General features: G+C 40.6%; 1 protein-coding gene across 6 annotated transcripts; it reads left to right on the top strand.

Annotated features, from left to right (window-relative positions):
* Positions 1 to 1,820: 1,820 nt before the first annotated feature.
* LOC118228536 (cytoskeleton-associated protein 5-like) lies at positions 1,821 to 26,203 on the top strand. 6 transcript variants are annotated; one of them, XM_035420128.1, is made up of 45 exons: positions 1,821 to 1,951; positions 3,659 to 3,748; positions 4,673 to 4,866; positions 5,471 to 5,677; positions 6,030 to 6,201; positions 6,880 to 7,012; positions 7,305 to 7,405; positions 7,681 to 7,794; positions 7,905 to 8,009; positions 8,164 to 8,253; positions 8,483 to 8,647; positions 9,634 to 9,762; positions 10,041 to 10,196; positions 10,345 to 10,437; positions 10,532 to 10,642; positions 10,807 to 10,899; positions 10,990 to 11,175; positions 11,511 to 11,605; positions 11,778 to 11,835; positions 11,983 to 12,108; positions 12,501 to 12,643; positions 12,732 to 12,906; positions 13,534 to 13,647; positions 13,954 to 14,082; positions 14,363 to 14,557; positions 14,958 to 15,093; positions 15,641 to 15,729; positions 16,145 to 16,270; positions 16,385 to 16,534; positions 16,835 to 17,038; positions 17,339 to 17,474; positions 17,613 to 17,806; positions 18,122 to 18,294; positions 18,495 to 18,518; positions 18,782 to 18,955; positions 19,135 to 19,255; positions 19,773 to 19,952; positions 21,321 to 21,508; positions 22,146 to 22,221; positions 22,346 to 22,534; positions 22,871 to 23,008; positions 23,194 to 23,277; positions 23,378 to 23,540; positions 23,818 to 23,966; positions 24,628 to 26,203. In XM_035420128.1, the coding sequence occupies exons 2-45, from the start codon at positions 3,692 to 3,694 to the stop codon at positions 24,874 to 24,876; spliced, it is 6,084 nt and encodes a 2,027-aa protein (XP_035276019.1). In that variant the 5' UTR covers positions 1,821 to 1,951; positions 3,659 to 3,691; the 3' UTR covers positions 24,877 to 26,203. The 6 variants fall into 6 exon arrangements, with proteins under 6 accessions (XP_035276019.1, XP_035276018.1, XP_035276020.1 ...); XM_035420127.1 differs by having other exon boundaries at positions 24,625 to 26,203; XM_035420129.1 differs by having other exon boundaries at positions 24,631 to 24,876.
* The last annotated feature ends 732 nt before the right edge of the window (positions 26,204 to 26,935 follow it).

The following is a 26,935-nucleotide window of genomic DNA, read 5'->3' as shown; positions in this document are numbered from 1 at the left end:
AAATATTAATGGTTCAAATATGTGATTTCCTGGCAATACAGGACCATGGGCGACAGGAATTATATTGTTATATACCTATCAAGGTGCGTAATGTAGTGAAAGAAATCTAAGTTTAGCTTTCTAGTTTTCAGTTAAATGCAAAAGTCTGGGAACAGTGACACAATTTTGTTGTTCTGGCTCTGTACTCTAGCACATAGGTCTGCTTTACTGGCATTCACACTTATTTGGCAACAGACTTCAAATGCAAATTCTACACTTAGAATCAACTCTTTTTGTTTGCTTTCTTGTATATGATCTAATGATTTAAAGACACAGCTGGCCAAGAAACAGCTGAGCAGCCAATCCTCCATCAATTTTGTTCTTCTAAAATGAAGGAACTATGAATAAAAAGGGTTGTAATACCCTCTAATTAAAGCTGACGGCACTTCAACCACATATTCATTGTTTATTTCAAATCCAATGTGCTGGAGTACAGAGCCAAAACAAACAAACAAAATAGTGTGTCCCTGTCTGAATAATTTTGCATTTAACTATATATTGCCAATTATAAATCATCATCATGCACATAAGCATATTGTGCATGAGGTAAATACATTTACTGAAGATGGATGGCTATAATAATAATTACAAAAGTTTACTAACTTACAGAGGCTGTTTCAGGGCAGGTTATGTTACATTAAATTTGAATATACTGAAACATCAAATACATTAGCATTTAAACATTTGCATATGAAAATGTAGTATTTGGTATATTTTTAATACTTTCAATTAAAGTTAGCTAAACAACTAAACAAATTAATAATATTTTAAGTTTTTAAGATAATTCAGAAACCTATCACCCTGGTAAAATGCCAGCCAGGGGGGACATGAATAAAGGCTTACATAAAATTCCACAACTGATAGAAAATTATGTTTAGCAAGTATTAATGGGACATGATGTGACCTATTTTCCTTTATAAGCCAACTAATTTTGGAGGATTGTATAAATTTTGAATTGTATAAATCTCATGCAAGCTCTTTAAAGCTATATAATTCTTAAGTGTAATGTGGTTTATTTTCCAGTTGAATTTTGCAAAGGGGTGAACGTTGTGTGACCATGCGATGTTATAATTAAAAAAAAGACCAATCAATGTTGTGTTGGCTGTAATTCAAATAATAGAACAGAAGATATTTAGAGTACTTATAAGGACATCAATGAAGCTATACATTCAAATATTATACATTGCTTTCAAATACATTGAAATAAAGTATTTTTTAATACTGTAACCAAACATTTTTTCATTGTTAAATAAGATATGCTAATAGGGCATAGCTTGGAAAATTATTAGTGTATGTACTGGGATTTCAATCAAATATATTTGACTCAGGTATGATCAGGACGAATGTTTTGCTCCATAGTGCAGGCTTGTAACAATGCAAACGGGTGCTTGACACCCCTCTGACCGATCGAGAAAATTGCGGACGGCCAAGTCGACACGGGCTAAATGGCATAGTCGTCTCCCTGCACTAGTCAGTATGTGATGAATAAACGAATGCAATAAGGCAACAGATGTTAAGATATACCTGGCATTGCTAGCTAGCCGTGCCATTGTCAATGCAGGTACAGGAGGATGTGCGCAGTAATGATTGCCGCACAGAGGCTTTTCGTTCGCAAGTTTAAGCCCTGAATTTGCAATCAAGTTACAACCTCGACGGTAAACTATTTTTTAAAGTACAAACAATGCAATTTTGCTGTATAGCTTGCTTGTTACTTTCAGTAATTTTTTACACTACAGTAACGCTCAAACCGCAGTGGACGCGCGCGTGCTTGACTTGTTGAGAGGCAAGCTCCCTGATTCACTTCAGCCCCTCCTTCCGACTCTCCGCCCTTGGAGGCGTTTCAAAGCTCCGGTAGCAATGGCCCTGCATCAGTACTAGTTAATACCGTCATATTGCCGTCCAAAAGAAGCAGGTAACATAATTGACCATTTCCATCATTGCGGGTGTGAGATTTTTTATGTGCATATCTTTAACGTTCAAGCATGAAAGCGATCTATTTAATTCATTTCCGACTCATTTCTACAGCCTGCTGTACCGTTTTCGTGGCCTGGTATTGGATGGCATTGCTTTTTTGTGAAACAATAGTCTGTTATGTTGTTAGCAGGCAAGGGTAATTGCGCGGTGACATGTGTAGGCTACGGGTTCGGTTTGTTTTCGAGAGTGCTACCGTTGTTTATGTCATGTTGATAGAAACGTTAGCAATTTTCTTGCGGTCGTGTTTATGCTGGTAATTACAGGCTAAGCAGGGCCCGGTCTCTTGTGCCAAAGGATGCTCGTGCGTGTATCATAATCTTACCTTGCTAGCTACAGTAGCTATTTTAAACAGTATAGCTGCACCACAATGTAGAAGATGCATACAAGGGTGGCTGTATGATTGCTTGCAAGCGATTTCGAAATCACGATTGCTATTTTGGTCCAGTTGTAGGTAATATTACACAGAAGCGGGTCATGATGTAAACATCCTCACTCAGCGACCATAGCTGGCCTGCTGGACTTTAATGACATCCCCATCTGGATCTGTCATAGCGTTCTCTGTATGTTTAAACTACGAAATATTGGCATTGTACAATTTCCATGCAATTTTCATACTATGAGATGTTTTCCGACGTTAGTGAGGTTTTTTCTTTCTTTTTTAACTGCCTTAACGTTAAATTGTTAAAATATTTCATTTTTAATAGTGCTCCTACGTATTAGCCTATTTTCTTTTTTAATGGTGATCTAAACCTATTTTTATCGCTGGTTACACGGTATATATTTACTATTTTATAAAACATCATTGGCATGGATTCATAAAGTGTGGGCTATGATGTATAGCCTTAGCCTACTGCACAAATAAGCATCGCCAGACGCTTTATCTTCGAGCCCAGTTTAACCCATTTGCCTGGATCAATATGAAATATGAAACTGCTGTCCCTCCCCTGAAGAATCGTTTAAAGCACGTTACATCTATTTATCTATTCGACAGAGATAGAAAGGGCTCTTATCAGCGCTATGGAAAGCTTATTTAACAAATTGGCTGGATTGTGCATGCATAGAAAATGGCAGTTTCGGCGTTTGTAGAGCTTTGAAGCCTACACAATTCCTAGCTTGGCATGTGTCATTCGCATTAAATGTGTTTATATGTTTAACGAGATGACAAGAGTATTCCGTTAATAGGCTACTGAAATTGTGGTCAAGAAAAGTAACCACAGTTGACTGTAAGCTGTCTTAGTCTGACTGCATGCTGAAGTTGTAGACCTGTTGGTTATTATCGTGCTGCTCATCGGAGGTATTGCGTTTTTGTAAATGGGGTGTTGTCTTGTTTTTCACAGAAAATATCTTAAGGACCACAAGTCTGGTTGTAAAGCTGTAATTACAGTGAACTTGATCCATGTCTCTATTTTAAGAAAGGGGTTAGCCATAGTATGAGGTCATTCTAGTTTCATAGTGTTGGTTGTATGTTCTTGTCATAATAACTATATCACCAAACAAAAAGAGATGTATGCTTCTGGAACGAATGTACAATGGGGTATGCTAATTTCAGAATCAGTCTAATGTTGGTTCCTGTCAGCCAAGTCTTTTAATTAATGGTTTGAAACAAACATAGCTAAACATAGCTACAATTTTGCTTTTGTTTCAGGTTTAAATATTTGATAAACACAGACACATCGCCATGGCGGATGACAGTGAATGGATGAAGTTGCCCATTGATCAGAAATGCGAGCACAAGGTGCGTGACTACTCTGCCCAGGGACCACCGATGGAAATGAGATTTTAGCTATATCTGGGGCAGCATATTTATTGTGCATTGTCTCTGTCAAATAAACAAATAAATAAATATAATTATCAGGCAGACAGCCTGAGCTAGTATTTAGAGAAATTTGATCATATAAGAAGAAATTGAAATGCATTTATGTTATTAGCTTAAATTCCTTGCTGTGTGTGATATTTTGTAGCCTATATCACAATTAAAACTAACCACAGGCATTACATTTCTCAGCACATAGTTCCGCCCATTATCTATATCCATTTATTCCTGGTCAGGGTGAGTGCTGGAGCCTATCCCAGCATGCATTTGACGAGAGGCAGGAATACACCCTGAACAGTTTGCTAGTCCATCACAGGGCACACACATCATTCACTCACACATGCATTTTCATACCTAGGGGCAATTTAGACTCTCCAATTCACATAATCTGCATGTTTTTGGACTATGGGAGGAAACGGTAGTGCACCCACGCGGACACTGAGAGAACGGTAGTGCACTCCACTCAGAAAGGCCCCAGCTGGGATTTTAACCAAGGACCTTCCTTGCTGTGAGGCAACAGTGCTACCTGTGCCGTCTTCAGCACACAGTTGAAGTGCCAAATGAAATGGATTTCTCAAGAATTGCGTTCATCGCATTACATTTATTTAGCAGATGCTTTTATCCAAAGCGACGTACAAAAGTGCACATGGATGTTTACTCAGAGGACCAATAAAAACAGGGCTGGAATAGCAAAAGAAAGCCAAAGAAGCATCTCGGATAGAGTTACACTGAGACATTAATGTCTTGAGTAATCTACATCTGTTGTCCTTTCATATGTCAACAGATTTGTTTCCCCCCTTCTGTTACCAAACACCTTGTTTAACTGTGTTCTCATCCTGTGCTAAGGTGTGGAAGGCCAGATTAAATGGCTATGAAGAGGCAGTGAAGCTTTTCCAGAGTATAGAGGATGAGAAGAGTCCCGAATGGAGCAAATACCTGGGACAGATTAAGAAGTTTGTGACGGACTCTAATGCAGTGGCTCAGCTCAAGGGCCTCGAGGCAGCGCTCGCTTACATTGAAAACGCTCACGTCGCCAGCAAGTGAGTATAAAAGATGTTGGACTGTATACAACTAACAACATGGTATATAATGAGGCATCAGTTCGAAAACCACCATGGTTTACAAGAAGAAAAGGTTAATCGCTGATTTTTTTTTAGAACTCTCTTTTCAGTTACACCGTTTCCCTGAGTGAACTGCAACAAAGAAGATATTTGACACCTGCCTAAGAGTTAGTCTATTTATGGAGAATCATCAGACTGGCTCAGTGTGTGAAGTCTCGACTAGGACAGGGATTATGCTGTTTGTTTTAATTTTGTCTGTGTTTTATAGTGATGCACTCCAATGTTTATACATTTCTAAATGTCTTGTACTGTTATTTAAAGTAAACACTGTCCCCAAAAAGTATGTCTACAATGGAATCTGAAAAAGACTTTCTGTGCTTGTTGTGCTTTTGTTGAGCGTATGCTTAGAAAGCATTCACCCTCTTTGACAAGAATTACGGTTATGTGCTTGCTGCCATTTGGATTTCTTTTACTTCCAGCAATGGGGGGAACCACTTTGTTATTTTATGAGAGAGTTCTGTTTCTGTTGCATTGGAAGCTTGAAAACATTAAACACAGGGAATTGTAACCAACTCTTTTTCAGAACAACTGGTGAGGTGGTCTCTGGAGTGGTCAGTAAAGTCTTCAACCAGCCCAAACCTAGGGCCAAAGAACTAGGAACTGAAATATGCCTGATGTACATAGAGATAGAAAAGGTGGAGATAGTCCAAGAAGAACTAATCAAAGGGTTGGATAACAAAAATCCCAAGATTGTAGTGGCATGTGTTGAAACAATGAGGAAAGCTCTAAGGTGAGTGTGACTTGGATTTGATTCTGTTGAGTCAACAAATTACCTCTTATCCCTTATAAATCTTTGCAAAGTTAACACGTAGGTAGCAGTCACTGTGGTTACATAAATGTGACATTTTTGTTTATTTGCAATTTTGTGCGACTTCACTTACGTAAAGTTTGTTGAGACTTTGTTGAAACAATTTTAGTAAGTTGGTAGTAATGAAAAAGCTGTTAAGACATTTTTATGTAAATTTAAGAATGGCATTCAATTTATACTCTAAATATTTTTTATTGTTTGCTTGTTACTTGTTATGGCATAAAATAAACTTGTTTACTCTGTTTTTACTCGTGTGTAATTTTCCTCTCTGCAGTGAATTTGGTTCCAAGATCGTTTCGCTAAAACCAATTGTGAAATTGCTGCCAAAGCTGTTTGAGTCTCGTGAAAAAGCAGTCAGAGACGAGGCTAAATTGCTGGCTGTAGAGATCTATAAGTGGATTCGTGATGCCCTTCGTCCCCCGTTACAGCACATCAATTCCGTGCAGGTAATATTAACAAGCTTACAGCCCTATAGTCAGTTAAATTCATAGTGCTGGGGTTTGTGTAAGGTACTGCTGGGAGTGCCCACTACTCCATTGATAGTACTTTGTACTTGTGACACCTACAACAAGGCATAGCAAAGAATGTCATTATATTATGGCTGTTATTTAAAACAAGGGCTTATTTTAGGCCTGATGACTTATCTGATGACTGACTTGTTTGGGCCATCAAGAAAAATGTCAGCTAACACACAAGTGGCTAAATGGCTGAACATTGTCCAGCCAGGAAATCCTTCCTCCGGGAAGGATTAAGACAGATATGGCTACAATTACAAGGTTGTGCTGAAGCTGAATTCGATTTTTTTTAACAAACATTGGATGAGAAAGTTGGCAACAACAGGAAATGTGATTGAATAATGTAGCGCAAGAAAATGCTAATGTTTAGCATTGAATGTTAAGAACAAAAGTTGTCCATATCCATTTGTAGGCTGTGTAGTGAGAAGTTCTTGTTACTTTAGGCAGCAATGAGATGTGCATATTCAATTTATGCATTTTAATTGGTTGGATTAGGCCTATACGTTTCCATACGGCTCCACACTCCTCTCCTCAAAGGGATCTTTCCCCCAGATATAGACTGAGAAGGGACTAATCAACTGGGCTGTAATGAGTTTTCATCTCCCTCAGCTGAAAGAACTGGAGGAGGAGTGGGTAAAGCTGCCAGCGACAGCCCCGAGACAGAGTCGGTTTCTGCGCTCACAGCAACACCTGAAAGCCAAATTTGAGCAACAGCAGGCAGCTGGTGGGGATGAGGTGGATGGTAAGGTCTATTTTTTTAAAGCTGTAGTCTGCATAATTCTTCATTTTCCATTGTAATGCTTTTTGGAGATGGTGAACCTAGTGGCAACCTAACAGGGAGAGCACTGGGACCCCTATAATATATATTTCAGCCAGAGGCACATTTCTATCTTCCACCTTCTGGTTGTGTGTTCTAATTACGGAATGTGAAGATGAAACAACAAGGGCAATTTAAAGATCACCATTGACTTTAATGACCAGATTTACTTTGGGTGTTTCACTGATGCTCAACCTCATCCATGAACTTTTCTTAGGTGATGACGATGAAGAAGCCTCCCCTCAAGTGGATCCTTATGAGCTCCTAGAGGCTGTAGAGATTCTCTCTAAAGTTCCCAAAGACTTCTATGAGAAAATTGTAAGATGGAATGTTTTTCCCCTTGGGTGTTTGTAAGAATATATTGAGTGTGTGTGTCTGTTTTATTTTATTTTTACCCTTACCCAAGTTTTGTTTTGGAAAGAAAGCACTAGCCACAGAAGTTAACTATCTTTGTACATGCTTGTTTGCAGGCAGTTAGGGATTTGCAACAGTTTTAACATTTATTTTTATTGTCTTGATTATTTATTGTTCCCTTTGAGTCATTTGTACAGTAAATATATAGCAGCCTCAATGTCTGTGCTGTGCTGTTTCAGGAGGCAAAGAAGTGGCAGGAGAGGAAAGAAGCCTTGGAAGCAATAGAAGTTCTGACGAAAAACCCCAAATTGGAAAATGGTGACTATGGAGACCTGGTCAGGGCACTGAAAAAGGTAAGATTTTTGCTTTGAAGAGAATTTGGGGAGAGTGTCTGTCTGTCTGTTTGTTTGTTCCTTGTCTTTTATTTATATTCTGAATAGTTGTCTCTTGATTTGTTTTTTAGGTTGTAGGCAAAGATGCTAATGTCATGCTGGTGACACTCGCAGCAAAATGCATTGCTGGATTGGCAGCTGGTCTCAGGAAGAAGTTTGGAACATATTCTGGACTAGTAGGTTCCCACAGTCAGGAACATGTTCCTGAATATTCTGAGCACTTTCTTTCCCACATTTTATAAGTCCTTCTGTATTACTGATGTAGTAGCTGTGGCTCTATAGCTAGCTGATGATGTTCCTGCAGAGATTTCCCATTACTTCTCTTTACAGGTGGTGCCAACAATTTTAGAGAAGTTTAAGGAGAAGAAGGCACAAGTGGTTCAAGCCTTGCAAGAGGCTATTGATGCAGTCTTCCTAACTGTGAGTAAGGCAGCAAGGTTATGTTTATACTTAGTAATCCTGTAGAATATTGGGATGCAAATTTTCAATTTAGGCATAGTTAATGAGTGTGTTTGCATGCATACGTTCAGTGTGTGTTTAATCTGATACAGTGACAGTGCTGAAGCATCCTCCTTGTTAAAATGCAGTTTCCATCTGTGTGACTTAATGCACATTATCAGTGGGTTCAACAGCCTTGTCTACCTTGTAGACAACTCTTCAGAACCTCAGTGAAGATATTCTGGCTGTGATGGACAACAAGAATCCATCCATCAAGCAGCAAGCCTCATTGTTCCTGGCAAGAAGTTTCCGCCATTGCACTCCTTCCACGTTGCCAAAAAGTGTTCTCAAACCCTTTTGTGCTGCATTCCTCAAGGTACAGCCTCTTTCTGGTACTCAGAAGTAAAGGGGAATTGTATTATTCAACGTTACAGTTTTTTCACAATTGCCTGGTTGGGCAGGTTTTTAAGAAATCTACTTCTAATCTAGGCAAATTTATACTTTATGGCAAATTTATACTTTACGCCATTATGGCGAAGTTTACAGTGACACAAAGTTCATGAAAGCAACACAATGCCCAACAATAACATTGTAATAACAAAGGTATGTTATTTATCTGATATCATCAGATATCGAAAAAATTTAAAAAATCATTAGATTAAGCATTAGATGAAGATCTTAGATTATTGTAATTGAATCTACTGCAAATAATAACTATTTATGTAAATAGTAGTCACAGATACTGGCTTGTGCAGCTATAAGGCATGAAAGTGCATATGTCATTGTGATTTCTGGAGACACACAAACCACAAATTTCAACTGCCTTTACTATCACTACACGTACCATAACAACTGAAATAACTGGAACCATATTTTATGTGTAGTATTTAGTGTTTGTTTACTTCATGCAATTTGTTTGACAGAGACAATTAGCACTGAGCAGCATTTCAGATTTCACATGAAAATTCTTTTTATTTTAGTCTCATCTTTTATTGATGAGCTGTCATATATACTAATGTGAGATGTGGACAAGTGTCTACTGTATTAATGCTGAAATTCTATTATTGGTCAGTGGCAACCCATGTGACACAACTCAGCTTCTGTGCTGGCTTAGAGGGGCCACATGGAGATTTGACCAAACTGAATTGTAAATTGGCTCTGAATTGTCACTTGCCCAATTGGGCAAGTAGCCAAGCTGTTTTACTTATTGCGCCTGCAATCTTTATTGTTGAACCCTGTTATCATTATCATTATTATCTTGACATTATTATTAATATTTTGCAATACTGAAAGGTGTGTACACAAGTGAATGAAACAGGATAGACATATAGTAAAAAGGTACTTTTTCATTAACCATGACAGCAAGTGAATGACTCAGCCCCCGAGGTGAGAGATGCTGCATTTGAAGCTCTGGGCACAGCCATGAAGGTGGTGGGGGAGAAAGCCGTCAGTCCTTATTTAACTGATCTGGACAAGCTCAAGCTTGACAAGGTGAGACACCTGACACCATTTCTGGACTTTTGGTTTTATGAATTGCTTTAAGCATATCGTTGCGTAATGCTTTGGCCTGATTTCAAAAGTCAACATGGCGATATCACAACAGAAGGTTTTTCCCAGACGAGGGTCAAACAAGGTTACTGCAGACAGAAATGTGATTGACAACATTTTGACAATCCGCTATAATGAATAGAGATTTATAGTGAGGGTTAGCATCTCGGGCAATTATTGATGTTTGCTATTTGTTTCTCCTAAATCTTTACAATCAACAGATAAAAGAATGTGCTGATAAAGTGGAGCTGGCTAGTGGCAGGGCGGGGAGAGCAGGAGGGAGGACAGTGAAGAAGGAGAAACCTCCCAGGGCCCAGCCTGTAGAAGAGGCCCAAGCAAAGCCCTCTGGACCTCCCAGGAAGGTTCCTGCTTCTAAGGTGATTTCCATTGACACCTGGTCCTTTTCACCAGCTCACCAGGTTCCCATTGCATGTGTGAGATTTAGAGTAACTGACATACTGGATTCACTTTGCGCAGATGCAATGCTGTTATACTTTCATTGATGCAAATTTTTTGTTTCTGTAGTCTGCTGGCCCTCCAAAGAAAGGAAAATCTGCGGCAGCAGCTGCAGGCATCAAAGTAAAGAAGGCCCCAGAAATAATGGAGACTGAACTGTCTGTAAGTTGCGACTGAAGAGGGTGGAAGGCACGTGTATGTCACTATTGCTGTCACACTTCCTGGTGATATAGAGTTACGTGTGTTTGCCTTGTAGCTCGAGGTGTGTGAGGAGAGGTCTGCCCTTGTGCTTCCTGCCACCTGTATGCAGCTGCTGGACAGCCCTAACTGGAAGGAACGATTGGCCAGCATGGAGGAGTTCCAAAGGGTGACAGAGATCCTTCTATTTTTTGAGAACCTGTGTCATTCCCAATCATGGGAGTTAACCTTTTTATTTTTCCCAGTATAGGATTACAGGTGTTATTGTATGCACACAAACCAACACTCTTGGAGGATGGCTATTGCGTTTTTAATTGTTATGTAATTTTTCAGGCAGTAGAGCAAATGGATAAAAATGACATGCCATGCCAAGCTCTCGTCAGAATGCTGGCCAAGAAACCTGGCTGGAAAGAGACCAACTTCCAGGTATCCCTCGCTCGCCCTCTGTAGCTGTGCAGGAAATGGCGGCGGTTTACGATCCTACAGTCAGCCTCAGCGTCTCTCTGTTGTGTCCAGGTGATGCAGATGAAGCTGCACATTGTGGGACTGATCGCTCAGAAGGGCAGCTTCTCCAAGACGTCAGCGTTTGTGGTGCTGGACGGGCTGGTGGATAAGGTGGGGGATGTGAAGTGTGGGGCGAAGGCGAAAGAGGCCCTGACCGCCATTGGAGAGGCCTGCTCCCTGCCGTGGACCGCAGAACAGGTCAGTCCCCAGTGGACGTGTCCTAGCATCTATGCTAGATAATTTTAGAGCTTAGAATGATAAGTTTCTATTGGACATTTTTCTATAAATTTAGTTACTAACATGAAAATGCTCTTTGTTGCTGTAAAAAAAAAGATGAACCCTAACTTTTTTTAAACGTGTTAAAACCAATGCAGATTTATTTAAAAGAATGGGACATGGGAGTTTTAAAGCTTGATATCTCAAAACTATGTTTTGCTCAACAACAAAAAAAACTAAAACTCAAAGATTTGGTGCTTATATTTTTACCTTTGAAATAATATATTGAAAATTATTCTCTTTGGTCATTCCTGCAGGTCGTGTCACTGGCTTTTTCTCAAAAGAACCCTAAAAACCAAGCTGAGGCATTGAACTGGCTGGCAAATGCCATGAAAGAATTCGGATTTTCAGGGTGAGTTTGGACTAAGGTCTGAATTTCAGAAATGATCTTGGATTTTATTTGTAGAATATTGTTATAGTACTTATTTAATTTAAATTATGTATAATCAAATTATGGACATATAAAACTGTATTGATAGTATTCCATTGTAATTTAATATTACCAATGTATTTTATCTCTTCAGAATAAACGTTAAAGGATTCATCAATAATGTAAAGACTGCTTTGGGTGCAACCAACCCTGTGAGTATTCACAGCTTGCCTATTTGAACTATCAATAGTTAATGTCAAGTAGTGGCTCTACAGCAACATTTGCGATCAAAAGTAAGTTGTAAAAGTGGTTAAAACACATTTTTACCCTGTAACTGATGCATAGTAATTGTGCTGCAGGCTGTGAGGACGGCTGCGATTGCCCTGCTTGGTGTCATGTACCTTTACATGGGAGCTCCTCTGCGCATGTTCTTTGAGGATGAGAAGCCAGCCCTGCTCAGTCAGATAGATGCAGAGTTTGAAAAGGTAGGTTTCGTTGATTAATGCTACAATAAGTACAGCAAATGGCAGTGGCATGCCCTGGCCTTTTAGTTCAAGTTCTTTCCCTTGTGCTGGTAGTTTCTGTCCTTCATTGATTTGTTCCAGAGACTTTCAGTGCAGGTCCAGAATGTTGGATACACAAGATTAGAGATGGATAGAGGAAATTTTACAGAAATATTTGAAGGTCTGGCTGCTTAAGGCATATATTTAATAAGCTGTTTGGGTCTGAACATAGGTGCGTTTTTAAATTAAAAACAAAGTTTGCTGACTTAGTGCTGGTTTACTAACCAGCATTGAAATTTGACATTTCATTTGGAGTAGCCGGATGTACTGTAGAGGACTGTCCCATGGTGGTGATGTGGGTGTTTGTACCTTAGATGCAGGGCCAGTCTCCACCCACCTCCTTCAGAGGCTCCACCAGGAAGGGGATCGAGATTGAAGACGAGGATGGCGATGAGCTGGAAGAGGAGGAGGGTGGAGCCAGTGACATCATGGACCTGTTGCCCAGAGCAGACATCAGGTTTGCCCTGTCGTGCAGAACATTGTTGTGTTTTAAAAATATTTATTTTTTAAAGGCAGTCCGGTCATTTCTCAACTTCTATCTGCAGTGACAAGATTACATCCGAGCTTGTGTCCAAGATTGAGGATAAGAACTGGAAAATCAGAAAGGAAGGGTTGGATGAGGTGGCAGCACTAATATCTGAGGCCAGATTTATTCAGCCGAATGTGGGTGAACTTCCTAATACACTCAAGGCCCGACTAACTGATTCCAACAAGATTCTGGTAAGAAGCATGTACAGTGGGGAGAAATTAAGGAAATTGAATAGTTTATATTTTATGGACAGATTTATGTTGCTAATACATTTCTTTCCTTGCTTCACACCTGTGTTTACAATCAAAAATGTCTTCTCCTCCATTCTAATCCCCGCCTATGCTCCCAAGATGATGAAGCTAATGCGCCAACAAAACACATACTTTGCTCGGGTTAGCTGTGTCAGTAGTTGTAGAAAACATTGTATTTCAGGCTGTTGCAGTCACATCTCTTTAAAAAATACAGAAACAGAATTCATACCAACCAGGCAGTCATTAATGTGCCAAAATGCAAAAACATCATATCCAATAGCAAAGACATTCAGGTGAAAATCCGGCTACATTTGGCTGAAAAGTGAAAGTTTTCTAGCCGATTAGGACACAGCCATTCTGTATCTGGGTAAATTCTGAGTTATATTGAAGTTAAACTGAGCTAATCTAGTTTGTTTATGTCAAAACATCTCTCAACCTAGAGAAGGTGCAGCATTAGTGTAAATAATCTCATGTCTGTCATGTTCTTGATGCATCCTAAATGCAGTTATCTCCTACATACATTCTCAGCTGTGCACAATGTTATAATAGTGTGTGCTTATTTCTCAGGTCCAGCAGACACTGTCTATCCTACAACAAATGGCCACTGCCATGGGCCCTGCCCTGAAGCAGCATGTGAAGAACCTGGGCTTCCCCATCATGACAGTGCTGGGTGATAGTAAGGTACAAACCCCTGGAAATTCTGGAGTTCAGAATGTTCCTGTTTGTGTGTGTGTGTGTGTGTGCAGTTTTTGTGTTTGCCTGTTGTGTGTTTTTATGTTCTTACAGTATGGCTCAACTGCTAAACCAATCCTTAACACTAACTTTAGAGGGGGGAATTGAGCCTAACCTGTTATTTGTTGGTGTACCTATGATATGCTTGTGTATCATCACATCAGATGTGCTGTGTGTAGCACAGTGTGTGTGTATGTGTGTGTGGAATGAATTGTGTGGTGTTCAGGCTTTTGTTGCTTTGTCCCTCTATTCCAGAGCACTGTGCGTGCTGCTGCCATGGCGACACTGAATGCCTGGGAGGAGCAAACAGGCATGAAGGAGTGGTTAGACGGGGAGGACCTCTCTGAAGAGCTCAGGAGGGAGAATCCGTTTCTCAAGCAGGAGGTACGAGGAGCTGGGTGCATGGCCTTTTTCACTGAAATGAACAAACACTGGTTTAATCTGCCCAGTAATTTGCTAGTCCAGGAGTGTAATCAGATGTATGCAGGGGCATTTTGCACCAGTCAGTTAAGAATGATCTGAGAAGTATTGTTCCCCCTCTTAAGCCTTTAATGCATATGCCTGTAGAAGACTGCAAAAAATATTACTAGATTAATGAATTGCCTTCATAATACTTCCCATCATAAAAATGTAATGCTGTGACTCTCAACCCAACCTGTCGCAGATTCTGGGTTGGCTGGCAGAGAAGCTTCCCACTCTGCGCACTGCATCCCCAGATCTAATGTTCCTCGTGCCCTACTTATACACCTGCCTGGAGGACCGAAACGGGGACGTCCGAAAGAAGGCCCAGGATGCTCTGCCTACATTCATGATGCACCTGGGATATGAGAAGATGGTCAAAGCCACTGGAAAACTTAAGGTACACTTGCTAGCAGCGATGACAAGGGGTGGCATTTCTCCTGGATCACAGGGTTACCCTGGTAACCTTCTGAAGTTCAATTTAGTGAAATCCTGTTTTTTTTCGCTTTTGAAAATAATAAAATAATATCAGTTCATGAATCACCCCCAGGATTTTTTAATACAATGTGAACTGATTGTCAGATGTTAATCAGATCTATTTAAGAATTGCCATTAGGCCTGATAATTCATTTTTAATTGCTGTAGTGTTTTAATATTCTTTGATAAACGTGGCACACTTAGAAGAAGTATGCATTGAAAAGCCCACATAATCGGTAATGCAAACATTAAGGAGGTGAATTCGTCCATACACAGATTTGTGTTCTGTCATCGCAGTGGTCCCTGATTTCCCTTTTTTGCAGCCTGCTTCCAAGGACCAGGTGGTGGGCATGCTGGAGAAGGCTCGCGCCGTCATGCCAGCCAAGCCTGCTGCTCCCCCAGCCAAAGCCGGCCCCTCAAAGTCTACCACCAGCATGTCTGCTGGAAGGGCTGCCAATGGTTGGTTCACAAGAGTTCACTGTACTAAGCGCTTTCCAAAGATTAGAATTATAGGGTCTATGTAGTATAGCTTTGGGATTTCAGATCTTACAATGTTCAAATCCCATATCATATCATTATATGTTTTAAAAAGCAATTTCAGGTGGTTCTTCTGCATAAAAAAGACATAACAAAGCATTCCCTTGGTAATAACTCACTTTTGATAAATATGTAAAATAGAACTATGTTGTTCTATTCTTTTGAGCTAGAATTTGATGGTAATTTCTCTCACATCTTGCTGATTTATTCTGATCATTATTGTATAATAAAACACTAAATTTAATGCAAAGCAGCATTTAACAACTGGTGATAATGTAGTTGAAAATGTCAGATTTAAATTGCCTGTTTATGACTCATGTCATGAACAAGTTGACACCCCCTTGTCTTCACCTGCAGTGCGCTGTGTGCCAGTACCCAATTTCTTTTCATTTACTCTGCTTGTCTCAAATTGATTTTAATTAGCCTATGTAGAGTGTGGTTTTAAGGTCTGTTTTTATCCTTGAATCAGGGGCAGGCAAAACCCAGTGTGAAGATTCTGGGGCCTTTGAAACCAAACCAGAAACCAAGAAAGTCAAACCAGGAGCAGCCAAAGGAAAGGTGAAGCTCTCTCCACCATTCCATGCTTGCTAGTTCCTACTGCATGTGCTGTATCATCAATACAGATAAGGATGCATCAGTGTTAGATGTTATGTATCAGTAGTAGATATTGTACAACTGTGTATGTCTGCCACTTACAACTTTAACTTGCCTACTTAGCATGCATGAGATACTTTGTATCCAAACACCTTGCAGGTATTCAGGGACAATGTAGATTTTCACAAAATAACAGGCTGTCAAAGGAGAAACAAAGCAAACTGCAGGGACCGTTGAGACTCCACTGATCTCTGCTAGGAGTGCCCACAATTCCAATAGATTCACTTTTGCGGCTTCAAGTACTCCAGGTGATGATGTAGTCTGCTCAGGGCTATGCAGTTACTCCATGCAGTTTTGAATCCCTTCTCTCTGTTCCCAGGGAGGTATTGGAAAGAAGACCCCTGTCAAAATGACTGCCAAGGAAGAGGAAGACAAGTGTGGCCCCATCTTTATCTTGGTTCCCAATGCAAAAGAGCAGAGGATGAAGGAGGAAAAAGCGCTGAAGGTGATGCGATTCAGAGTCTTTATCTCTGTCTGTCAGTTTGTCAAAATGGATTTTACCTGGTGCACACCAGGGCTGGGAAAGCATTATTTTACAGGTCACTGCTCTGTGCTGCAGATCTTGAAGTGGAACTTCATGACCCCCCGAGATGAGTATGTTGAGCAGCTAAAGGCTCAGATTTCCACTTGTCTGGCTAAGTGGCTTCAGGACGAGCTCTTCCATTTTGACTTCCAGCACCACGTTAAAGCCATTGGGGTCATGATCGAGGTATGGTTCATCCTTACAAGTTACCAAACTTCATGTACCTTCTGTTTATTGCAGTGTACTGCTGGGCATGACAAACTGCATGAATAGCACTCCAAACAAGTAGACAACAAACAAACAGCTGTAGCTACCTGCACTCATTGAGCCTATGTCACATTACAGTTAATTTAAAGTAATCCTTCACCACATACAGGTTGCAAGCCTACGCACAATACCATGACTAATTGTAAAACCTAGGCTGACATGCTCAGGCTGCTTCTCTTGGAAACATATTTACCCGTGTCCCTCTTCTGTCTGGTGAAGCGCATGGAGGATGAGATGGAGGCCACCATCAGCTGCTTGGACCTGATCCTGAAGTGGTTCACACTGCGTTTCTTTGACACTAATACCAGCATTCTGATGAAAGCCCTGGAATACCTTAAGCTGCTCTTCTCCATGCTCAGCAGGGAGAACTACCACCTCAGCGAGTACGAGGCCACCTCATTTGTCCCCTACCTCATCCTCAAAGTGAGTTGCCCATGGTGAAGTGCCACTGCCATTTATCACTGTATTCTCTATCTTGACAAAATGAAGGTCCATGAAGGAAAAACAAATCCTGATGTAAAAATCTTGTCATGTCAATGAATAATGCATCTGTTTGAAGTAATGTTGGACATGGTATTAGTTTGAATAGCAAAACCATCAGAGTTGTCTCAGAACTAAGACTAGATATTTGCCCGCAAGGTTTCTGAGAAGGTCACCATAGCAGGGTTCCGCAGTATAGTGGAGAAATCACTTTGAGTTTGCTGGTGTTATTCCTTCCTTCAGGTCGGGGAATCTAAGGATGTTGTTCGCAAGGATGTACGCTCCATTCTCACCATGCTCTGCAATTTGTACCCTGCCAGTAAAGTCTTCACGTTCCTCATGGAGGGGACTAAGTCCAAGAACTCCAAGCAGCGATCGGGTCAGTGGAGGCTGTAAACTGAGACATCCTGTTTGTGTTCATCCAAAAAAAATTTTAAGGCAAATTTTTCTCCCATCCCTTTTCCCAAAATAATTAATTGAACTATTTTACGCCAATGTTCCTTTGCAATTTTACCAGAATGCTTAGAAGAGTTGGGCTGTTTGATTGAGTCGTATGGGATGAACGTTTGCCAGCCAACGCCAGCCAAGTCCCTCAAAGAGATAGCTGTGCATATTGGTGACCGTGACACCTCAGTGCGGAATGCCGCCCTCAACACTGTGGTTACAGTGTACAATGTCTGTGGGGACCAGGTTTTCAAACTCATTGGCAATGTAAGTTGCTCTGTCCTAAAATGTATGTTGGTTGTCTAGTTTTGAAAGTTTGTTTCAAGTTGTCTGCATATTACCAATTATACTAATGAAATAACATTATGATCATACTTCACTTCACGCATTCACAACATTATGGGTTGTTCAAATGAGAGGAAGGGCCTGACTGTATACCAAATTATGTACCATATTATTCCAGATTCTGTGAGCATCACCGTTTGGATAACAGCAAAAATATTAAGACTTTAGGAAGACTCATTCTGTCTAACTGATCTTTAAATTCAATTCAATTTTATTTGTATAACTTTCTCTTGAAAGCTCTCAGAGAAGGACATGAGCATGCTGGAGGAAAGGATCAAGCGTTCTGCTAAAAAGTCTCCAGCTGCACCCGTGAAGCAGGTGGAGGAGAAGCCCCAAAGAGCACAGCCAGGCAACCACAACGCCAGCCAGACTCGCAGAGCGCCCCAGGAAGAAGTGCCCAATAAGTTGAAGTACGCTCACTTCCTTGTTAATGGCTTCGGCTCCACCTTGCTGTGGTCTGAAAAGCTTTTCAGAGTAGTGCTTCCACTTACATAATCTCCTCTCAACAGTGTTCCTGACTTGCATGCTTTTCAAAGTGTCGTCCTGTTCGCGAGCCTTTTCCCTCTCTTAAATGTGCTTTCTGACCTCTCTCACTGCTTTCCCTGGACAGAATTATGTATCGCACTTATAGGATGTAAGTATCACCACTTAATATAGGATTCTTTCCCTATGAAGCACTCAGCAGAATGAGGTGAAATTAGGCATTAATTCAAAATGAAGTGGAAGTAGGCATGAGGACAAAAGGACCGATGAACTGATGTAGATAGCCTTCCTTGTACTCGGAAGACCTTTTCTTGATTGCATGCTCTTGAATGCTTGTAAATGTTTTTTTTTTTTTTCTTTCTTTTTTCTTTTTATTCTTCGTGGATCTTCAGCACCCACTTCTCTCTCTTACAGTCAGGCACGGGCCCAGAACGCTCGCGCTGAGCAGTCGCCCCCTTCGGTTCCCAAAGAGTTCCAGCTGGACCTGGACATGATCGAGAATGACCACACCAGGGTCGGCGAGCTGCCCGACCTTGTGCAGCATAAACTGGACGAGCTTCTGGAACCTGTGACCATCCCAGAACCCAAGTGAGTGTTCGTACCCACTGCAGCATCCCTTCACTGAGGTAGAGTACAGTGCACTGAACAAGTATGTGCCCCCTTCCTGATTTCCTCTATAATTGCATATTTGTCACACTGAATGGTTTCAGATCTTTAGAAACATTTCAATGTATAAGTATGTTAAGTATGTATAACTATGTCCTCAGGATCCGTGCTGTCTCTCCCCACTTTGATGACCTGCACAACAGTATTGCCTCCACCATCAACTTTGTTATATCACAGGTGGCAAGTGGGGACATCAATACAAGCATCCAGGCCCTGGCACAGGTGCACACAGTCTATGTTGACATTTTTATACGTGTAGTATGATAGCATTCATGCATTCAGGGATGCTAAATCTTCTCCCCCACATGCTATCACCTCCCTCTTTACCATTTGCAGTCAGGCAATGCATTAGTCTTCAAAGAATGTAGTTTTATTGCCCACTCTCATTCTCCATTAGACACTTATCAGGCTCCTGTATGTGCTGCCAGTGTATGGCTGTCCATTTGTGCTTAGAATGTGACTAGGGCTAATGTGGAAGCAAAAATAATAGCTTTATTGTTGTAATCAGGCCATTTGTATAAATCTGAAATACAGTAAATTAACTTAAAATTCCTAAGTACAACCCTCCAGTCAATAACAAAAAAAAGAGCAGGAACACAGTATCATTCTTTTGCCATCCCTGTGCTATTAACAGAATCATTTTTTAAAAATCTAATTATAAACAAAGGTAGGGGAAATATGTTTGGCCTTGTATAAACAGAGCAAAGCTCACTAACCAAACGCATGTGACATCACTCAGATCGATGAGGTGCTGAGACAGGAAGACAAAGCAGAGGCAATGTCGGGTCACATCGATCAGTTCCTCATCGCCACCCTCATGCAGCTGCGCCTCATCTACAACACGCACATGGCTGACGACCGATTGGACAAGGCTGAAATCTTCAAGCTCTACAGCTGCATCATCGGCAACATGCTTTCTGTGAGTCATGCGCAAGCAGGGGGGATTGCTTCTGTTTTTAAACAAGCAGGTGTGGTCAGTCATCTCTGCGGTTAAGAACTTTTCACATTTTAAATTAAAATTACATTTTTTATTTCTTTCATTTTAACATTTAAAAATTGAATTAGTATAAGAAAGTGGATAAAATGTAAAAACAATATATAAACATTTACATGTAAGTAGGGCTAATTATACAACAGAACGGCAGCATCACACAGGCCTAGCAATGGAAGAATATCTGCATAATGTTAGTGCGACTTCTCCTTCAAATGCTTAAGATGCATTAATGTAATTTGCATCTTTCTGTAGGGACTGTTCTGCATCTGCTGCTGAAGACAAGGGAAAGTTCACATTTTCGTATCCACATTTAGAGAAAGCTACAGTGCCCTCCATAATGTTTGGGAAAATACATATATATTTTTTGATTTGGCTCACTACAATTCAACAGTTTTAGATTTGTAATTAAAAAACTCACATGTGGTTAAAGTGCAGATTTCCAGCTTTTATTAAAGTGAATTTGTTTTACATTTTGGCCCATAGCGCCCCCCCCTCCCCTTACATATTCAGGGCACTGAAATGTTTGGGACATATTAATGTTATGTAAATTAAAATAGTCAAGTTTAGTGCTTCTCACTTCAAGTGAGCCATTACCTGTAGCAGCCATACACATGTATATAAAAAAATGCTGTCATTTCTACATGTGAGAACAAAATGTATTAAAAATACCGTTTAATAAAAGTTGAGAATCTGCTATTTAAATACATGTAAATTGTTTGATTACAAATCTCGAATTGTGGAGTGGAGACAAAAATGCATCAGTCTTATCCAAAAAAGGGCCAGTGTGGGTGCAGGTTTTTGTGTTAGCCCAGCACTAAAACACCTGATTCAACTAATTTGCTTATTACAGTCTTCAAACAAGAGCTTGATCAATAGAATCAGGTGGCTTAGTGCTGGGCTAAAACAAATGTGCACCAGCCCTTTCAGATAAGATTGAACACACCTGCTTTATTCAATCTCTGCTGGATCAAGTGTGTTAAAATAGGCTAGAGCTATGGACATTTCCATTATTCCAGGTTTTTGTTCCCCTACACCATGGCTCGACGCTCTAGTCATTTGTGCTACTGAAACAGGTATGGCCCTGAGGTTCCTCTCGCTCTGCAATGAGTGATGAGTTGCACCAGCCGGAGGGATAGGTCTGCTGTGCCAAACACATCCATACACACAGGGGCCACCTGACCAGCAGAATGGAGTCCTATTTATATAGCTCACTAATCTGTGCTAAAAGACCTTGTGCGGCTGCATCAGGCTGCTGGAACGTTCTCACGGCATCGCTCCGCGGTCCCGTTTCAGCTGTTTTCCATCGAGGGTCTGGCGCGGGAGGCCTCCATGGGCGTGCTGAAGGACCTGATGCACGGCCTCATCACTCTCATGCTGGACTCCCGGGTGGAGGACATCGAGGACGGCCAGCAGCTCATCCGCTCCGTCAACCTGCTTGTAGTGCGGGTGCTGGAGAAGTCGGACCAGACCAACATTTTGAGGTGAGGTCTCCTGTTGCCTTCCTGAACTATGGCTGCGTCCCGAATTTCCATAAAGTGTCATTTTGCTCAGCATGAACGCTACATTTTAATTCCTCCATAGATTTTGAAATGGGATCTACTCTTTATATTTAAAGACTGCGCAATCCATTTTTATTACATTTAAAGCGTTCATTAAGCAACAAGATAAAGATGCCTACTTTTTCCAAATTAATAAAATTTTGTTTTGTTGTAAAGTGTGTAAAGGAGTAAGAAAGTGTGAGAGAAATGGGTAAGTAATTTTGTGATGCATATTCATTTCAAGTTCACTTCTGAATGGCTGGCCACTACATTCTTATTTGTTCAAATGTAAATATCCGTGTTGATAACAGCTGAAAACAATGTCTCCAGCTGACCAATATGTCCCTGTAGTTGGCAGGATAAGAACTTTGTTGCTTTCGGGATAAAAAGCTCAATGAATAAAATAAATGTATTATTTGCTGTCTTCTGTTTTTTTATGTGTATTACTGTTAAAATTATTTTGATTGCACAGGATATTAACAAGATTTAACAACATTCTAATGAATGGCTTTCTTCTGTTTGTCTTTTATGTTTTTTTTTTGTTTTTTTTTAAATTAATTTCTTTTTTTACACCTCTTAGCGCACTGTTGGTACTGCTACAGGACAGCCTTATTACCAGTGCAGGCTCTCAGAAGTTCTCTGAGCTGGTCATGAAGGTACTGACAGCATTTCTGTCTCTTAAATTTGTTGTGCGCAGTTGTGTGGGCCCGGTGAAGTGAGATGAAATTGTTGCCAAGCCTGTCTTCATTCCCATTTTCCTCCATCCCTGTCCCTGTCCAGTGTTTGTGGAGGATGATTCGCTTCCTCCCAGAGACCATCAACAGCATCAACCTGGACCGAATCCTGCTGGACGTCCACAACTTCATGAAGGTGTTCCCCAAGGAGAAGCTGAAGCAGTTGAAGAGTGACGTGCCCCACAGGACCTTGAAGACCCTGCTGCACACGCTCTGCAAGCTTCGAGGGGCCAAGGTATGCTTAATGTAGCTGCCATAACAGGGGCTAATTGGCAGTGCACTGTGCCATTTTAAAGGGAAAGCCCAAGAACCTGCATTCTACCTCCATTGTCACTGCCAAAACCAATGAAGAGGCATTCCTGTTTTATTGAATCATTTGGTTTTAAAATGTGTATCTGCTTCAAGGTCCTGTGGTAACTGTCAAGTTAAAAGCAGTTCTAAACAAAATTGATTTGAAAAGCATCTTCAGAAAGTGTTGCGGTGTGCAAATGGAGGTCCATTTTGTGTTCTGTTGTCAAATTGGACTTTCCAACTGCCACCCACCCCCTCCCCCCACTGTGCTGCCAAACAGATCCTGGATCACCTGTCCATGATTGAGAACAGGAACGAGTCGGAGCTAGAAACCCACCTAAGGCGTGTCGTGAAGCACTCCAGTGACATGTCCATTATGAAGTCAGACAAAGGCACAGAGAAAGGAGCCATGCGAGTGGTATGTTCAACACGCATCCCATGCACCATCACTAACTTACAGCACCAGCTGCACATAGGCCAATTCAGTATCACCCCTGACTGCTGCCGTTCTTTTAGTATAACTTAATACTTCTTCCTGACAATAGCCATAATTGTTTTCACTTGTATGTAGTGATGAGGTGTTTTTTTTTCCATAACTTTCAGGATGAAAAAATATCCAAAGCGAAAGTGAGCGACATCTTGTCGGAAATCTTCAAGAAGATCGGCTCAAAGGAAAACACTAAGGAGGTGAAGCCGGTTTCTTTCTGTGTAGAAGCACTGAGATGTACAGGCTGTGTATGTAGTGTGGTGCTCTTCGAGGTCGAGACCACTTCCTCTTCTCTGGCAGGGATTAACGGAGCTCTACGAGTACAAGCAGAAGTACTCGGACGCGGACATCGAGCCCTTCCTGAGAAATGCATCCCAGTTTTTCCAGAGTTACGTGGAGCGAGGGCTACGCATGATCGAGTCGGAGCGCGAGGGCAAGGGCAGGATCCCGCCCTCCAACACAGGTACCCTGCCACCTTTATGCAGAGCCGAGTTTCGTGTTTCAGCATCTCTCAATGCATTCAGTGCCCTCCATAACGTTTGAGACAAAGACATATTTTTTCTTGATTTCCCTCTGTACTCCATAGAGGTTTTAGATTTGTAAGCAAATATTCACACATGGTTAGTGTGTGCATTCTAAGCTTCTATTTAAGGGTGTTTCTACACACTTTGGTTTGACTGTGAGGAATTACAGAAATTTTTGATCTTAACTTCATAACCATGTCCTCCTCCACCTCACAGTAATTCCCCAACATGGTACAGACATCACTGCATATGTGCCAAACCCCAGCAGTACGCCACTCTGTACCAATGGGGAGGACATTAAGCCTGCCGTGTACTACGAGAGGTTGAAAATACTGAGGCAACGTCACGGACTGGAAAACTCGAAGGTACAGATCATTTCTCTTTGCCAAACTTGCTAGTGGGTTGGAGTTCACCCACTGGGGTTTGGCTCATATTAGGACACGGAAATTATTTATTTTATTTATATGGTACTATCGGTCCTCCATATTGAACAGTTCAAGCACTGACTTGTTATTCATGAAATGAGAAGGGTCATGATGGTTTGCTCTGCAAACTGGATTGCAAGCCCAATGTTGCCCGCCTGACACTTTATTCTGTAGCTCAGTCTTCATATTAGTCTCAATTTGTCGTCACATTCGTCATGCACTAAATCAGTGCCTCTGCCTATAACATGACTTTTTTTTACCTTTAAATACCTAGAAATTTGACCTTTTCTGTTACTTTATAAAGTAGTATTGTCTTTGTTAGCTCCCTGTGTAATAGGAGATTAATAGCAACATGCCTCGTAATAAGATTAGCTGGCCAATCTACTGGCTGATAAGTGTCTTTCCTGGGATTTTTCACAAAACACGTGTTGCCAGCGTTTAGCTGAACTTTTTTTCTGACATTGCAAACACATTTTGAGTTGAGATTGTTCACTTAAGGGTGATTCAGCGAGGTCCCCACGGTCGGGCATGAATGCACGGTCAGTCACGCATTGCGACATGGCGCTCATGACTTTACTCTCTGCCCTCCCATGAGTAGCAGCAGCAGCAGCAGCAGCAGCTGCAGCTGCAGGAGGAGGACAGGCCCCCGCTGACATCACTGCTGTCCAAGCCCTCGGTGGCCTCCTCTACAGACATGCTGCACAGCAAACTGTCTCAGCTGAAGGAGTCGCGCGAGCACTACCACCAGGACCAGACCCACTCTCACAGCCCCACCCGGTCCTCCTCCCCCTCCACCAATCTCGACGACCTCAAGAAGAGGCTGGAGAGAATAAAGAGCAACCGCCAATGAGCCATTCTGGCCATTGCTCCTCTGTTGTCATTTGTGTATATATATATGAAAAAAGTTCTAATTGTATAATAAGCAGACTCCTTTTTGTTAAAAGTATTGTGGCACAATTTGTTTTGTATATACTCCAGGCTTCCCAACCATGCAAGCTTTCAAAAAAAAAAGTCATTCTAGGATTTTTGTGTACAGTTTATCTGTGTTGGTTGCTGTAATATGTGTAGTGTAGTTTTTTTAAACTGGTTTTAGAGTTCTTAGTAAATGAGATGTTTGTCATCAGAGTTCTAATTTATGTCAGTCCTTTGATTAGTCTTTTTCTTTGGGGACTGTTTGTTATTTATTTGGGGATGGGGGTTGGGGGGAAATGCCACTTTTAAACTGCAGGGCAGGGTCTTTTGATTTTATTCACTGTGGGTTTTTTAATCCTTAGGTTTATCCTGTATATTCTGTATATTTATTTTCTAAGGTGTCCATAAATGGTCCACAAAAATATCCATTCTCATGTTTTTCCTACAAAGCAACCCTAAAAATAATGGGGGTAGGTCCACCTTGCTATTCCACCCACTGCATAAGAAAATGTACTTGCTTGCTAGAATAGACTTTCGTTTAGACTAAAATTGAAGGGATGAAAGGGATTGAGTGAACTGTAGCCAGTAGCTAGCAGAATGATAGCCATCTGTGTTAGCTAACCAGCTACAACTACCAAAAAACATTGCAAGTAAGTTTTCATGGTTTGTGGCTACCAAGTTTATGTGCTACATGCATAACTACCTAGTCTGTGACTTTTCTGCATATGAATACCATTAGCTTGACTCAATGTAACTATGTTTGCAAGTGTTGCGATCACATAAGCTACTAGCTTTGAAATCCATGAATTATATGCCAGACATGGAAAATTCACATTGAAATGTAATATAGCTACTGAAAATAGTGAAATTCTGGTTGTATGGAATTTGTGAGGGTGAGAGTGAGAGGCCTGTTTAATTGGCACAGGGAAGATCCTGTTAAAACAAACATTACAGCTCGGTGAAAGGTTATTATTTTCAAGGAGCAGTCCCTCCAGTTCTTATTGTAAAACTTGAAGTAACGATTCTGTCTCAGAATCACGGTGCATGGTATAAAGTGATGTTTTGTAAATACTGTAGTTTGCATTCTGAAAAATGCATATTAAAAACATGGTTTACTTATGTTCCAATGCCTCTTGCACACTGTAGCATATAACAGTTTCTGATTTGTATTTAAGATGGAAGTAGCATTTAATCATTTCTTTTTAGTTTAAGTGTATAATCTGTAGTGAAATGGCAATAATAAAGATATGTTTTTTTAAAACCAGTGTGTGCTTGCATGTTAAATGTTTTGTGAGTGATGGAATAAGGTGCAGAAATTTGCTTTGAAGAGTGTTTGCTTTGAAAACAACAGCTAATGTTAGTGACTTTTAAATGTTCCAGTGTTTTATCAAGTCAGGGACACAAAATGAGAAATAGCTGAACATAACGGGCTAATGGATTCCAAGGGTTTTAATTTTTATTTTTTGGTGTGGGAAGCAGGTGCAGTAAGCGTGACTTGAGCTAGATGCAATTTTTGTCTTTAATTAAAGATTTTAATCAACTCAAATGTAGTTCCCACTATAAGAGATAGCTTGCTTTCCATAGTTTTTTAAAATTATTTTAGATGTAGTGTATGGTTTTGATTTCAATGAAGGACATTTTAGATATTCAGAAGAGTTTCTGACAACCTGCCAGCTTTACAATGGCAGATAAAGGGTATTCAGGGGTTTGTGTCTAAATAAAGCTCCACAGCATCTCGTAAAGATGCACCTCCAGAAGTTGTAAATGTACAGTACAAGCCAAAAGTATTAGGCCATCTGTGTTTTTTTATTTTAATTTTACTTTAGGTAAAGAAGAATTTGGTTAATTTATGCAAATTAATTGAATAACAAACCAAAGTGCAAAAAGTTGTTTTTCAATTTCTACTTGCAATGACAAAAAGGTGAGTTTTACTTGAAAAATAATCTTAAACACAACTAGAAAAAAGCCGGCTTTAATTACTGTTATACAAATTGTAT

Source organism: Anguilla anguilla, chromosome 5 (genome assembly GCF_013347855.1).
Source record: "Anguilla anguilla isolate fAngAng1 chromosome 5, fAngAng1.pri, whole genome shotgun sequence".
NCBI classification, from domain to species: domain Eukaryota; kingdom Metazoa; phylum Chordata; class Actinopteri; order Anguilliformes; family Anguillidae; genus Anguilla; species Anguilla anguilla.
Note: the sequence above shows the minus strand (reverse complement) of the source record. Positions and strands in the feature narration are given on the sequence as shown.

What these genes read in the sequence shown, in the direction of transcription:
- LOC118228536 (XM_035420127.1), top strand. Translation starts at nt 3,692, where the DNA reads ATGGCGGATGACAGTGAATGGATGAAGTTGCCCATTGATCAGAAATGC. An exon ending in ATCAGAAATGCGAGCACAAG is followed by an intron (nt 3,749 to 4,672) that starts GTGCGTGACTAC and finishes TCCTGTGCTAAG; the next exon opens with GTGTGGAAGGCCAGATTAAA. An exon ending in TTGGAACATATTCTGGACTA is followed by an intron (nt 8,010 to 8,163) that starts GTAGGTTCCCAC and finishes TTCTCTTTACAG; the next exon opens with GTGGTGCCAACAATTTTAGA.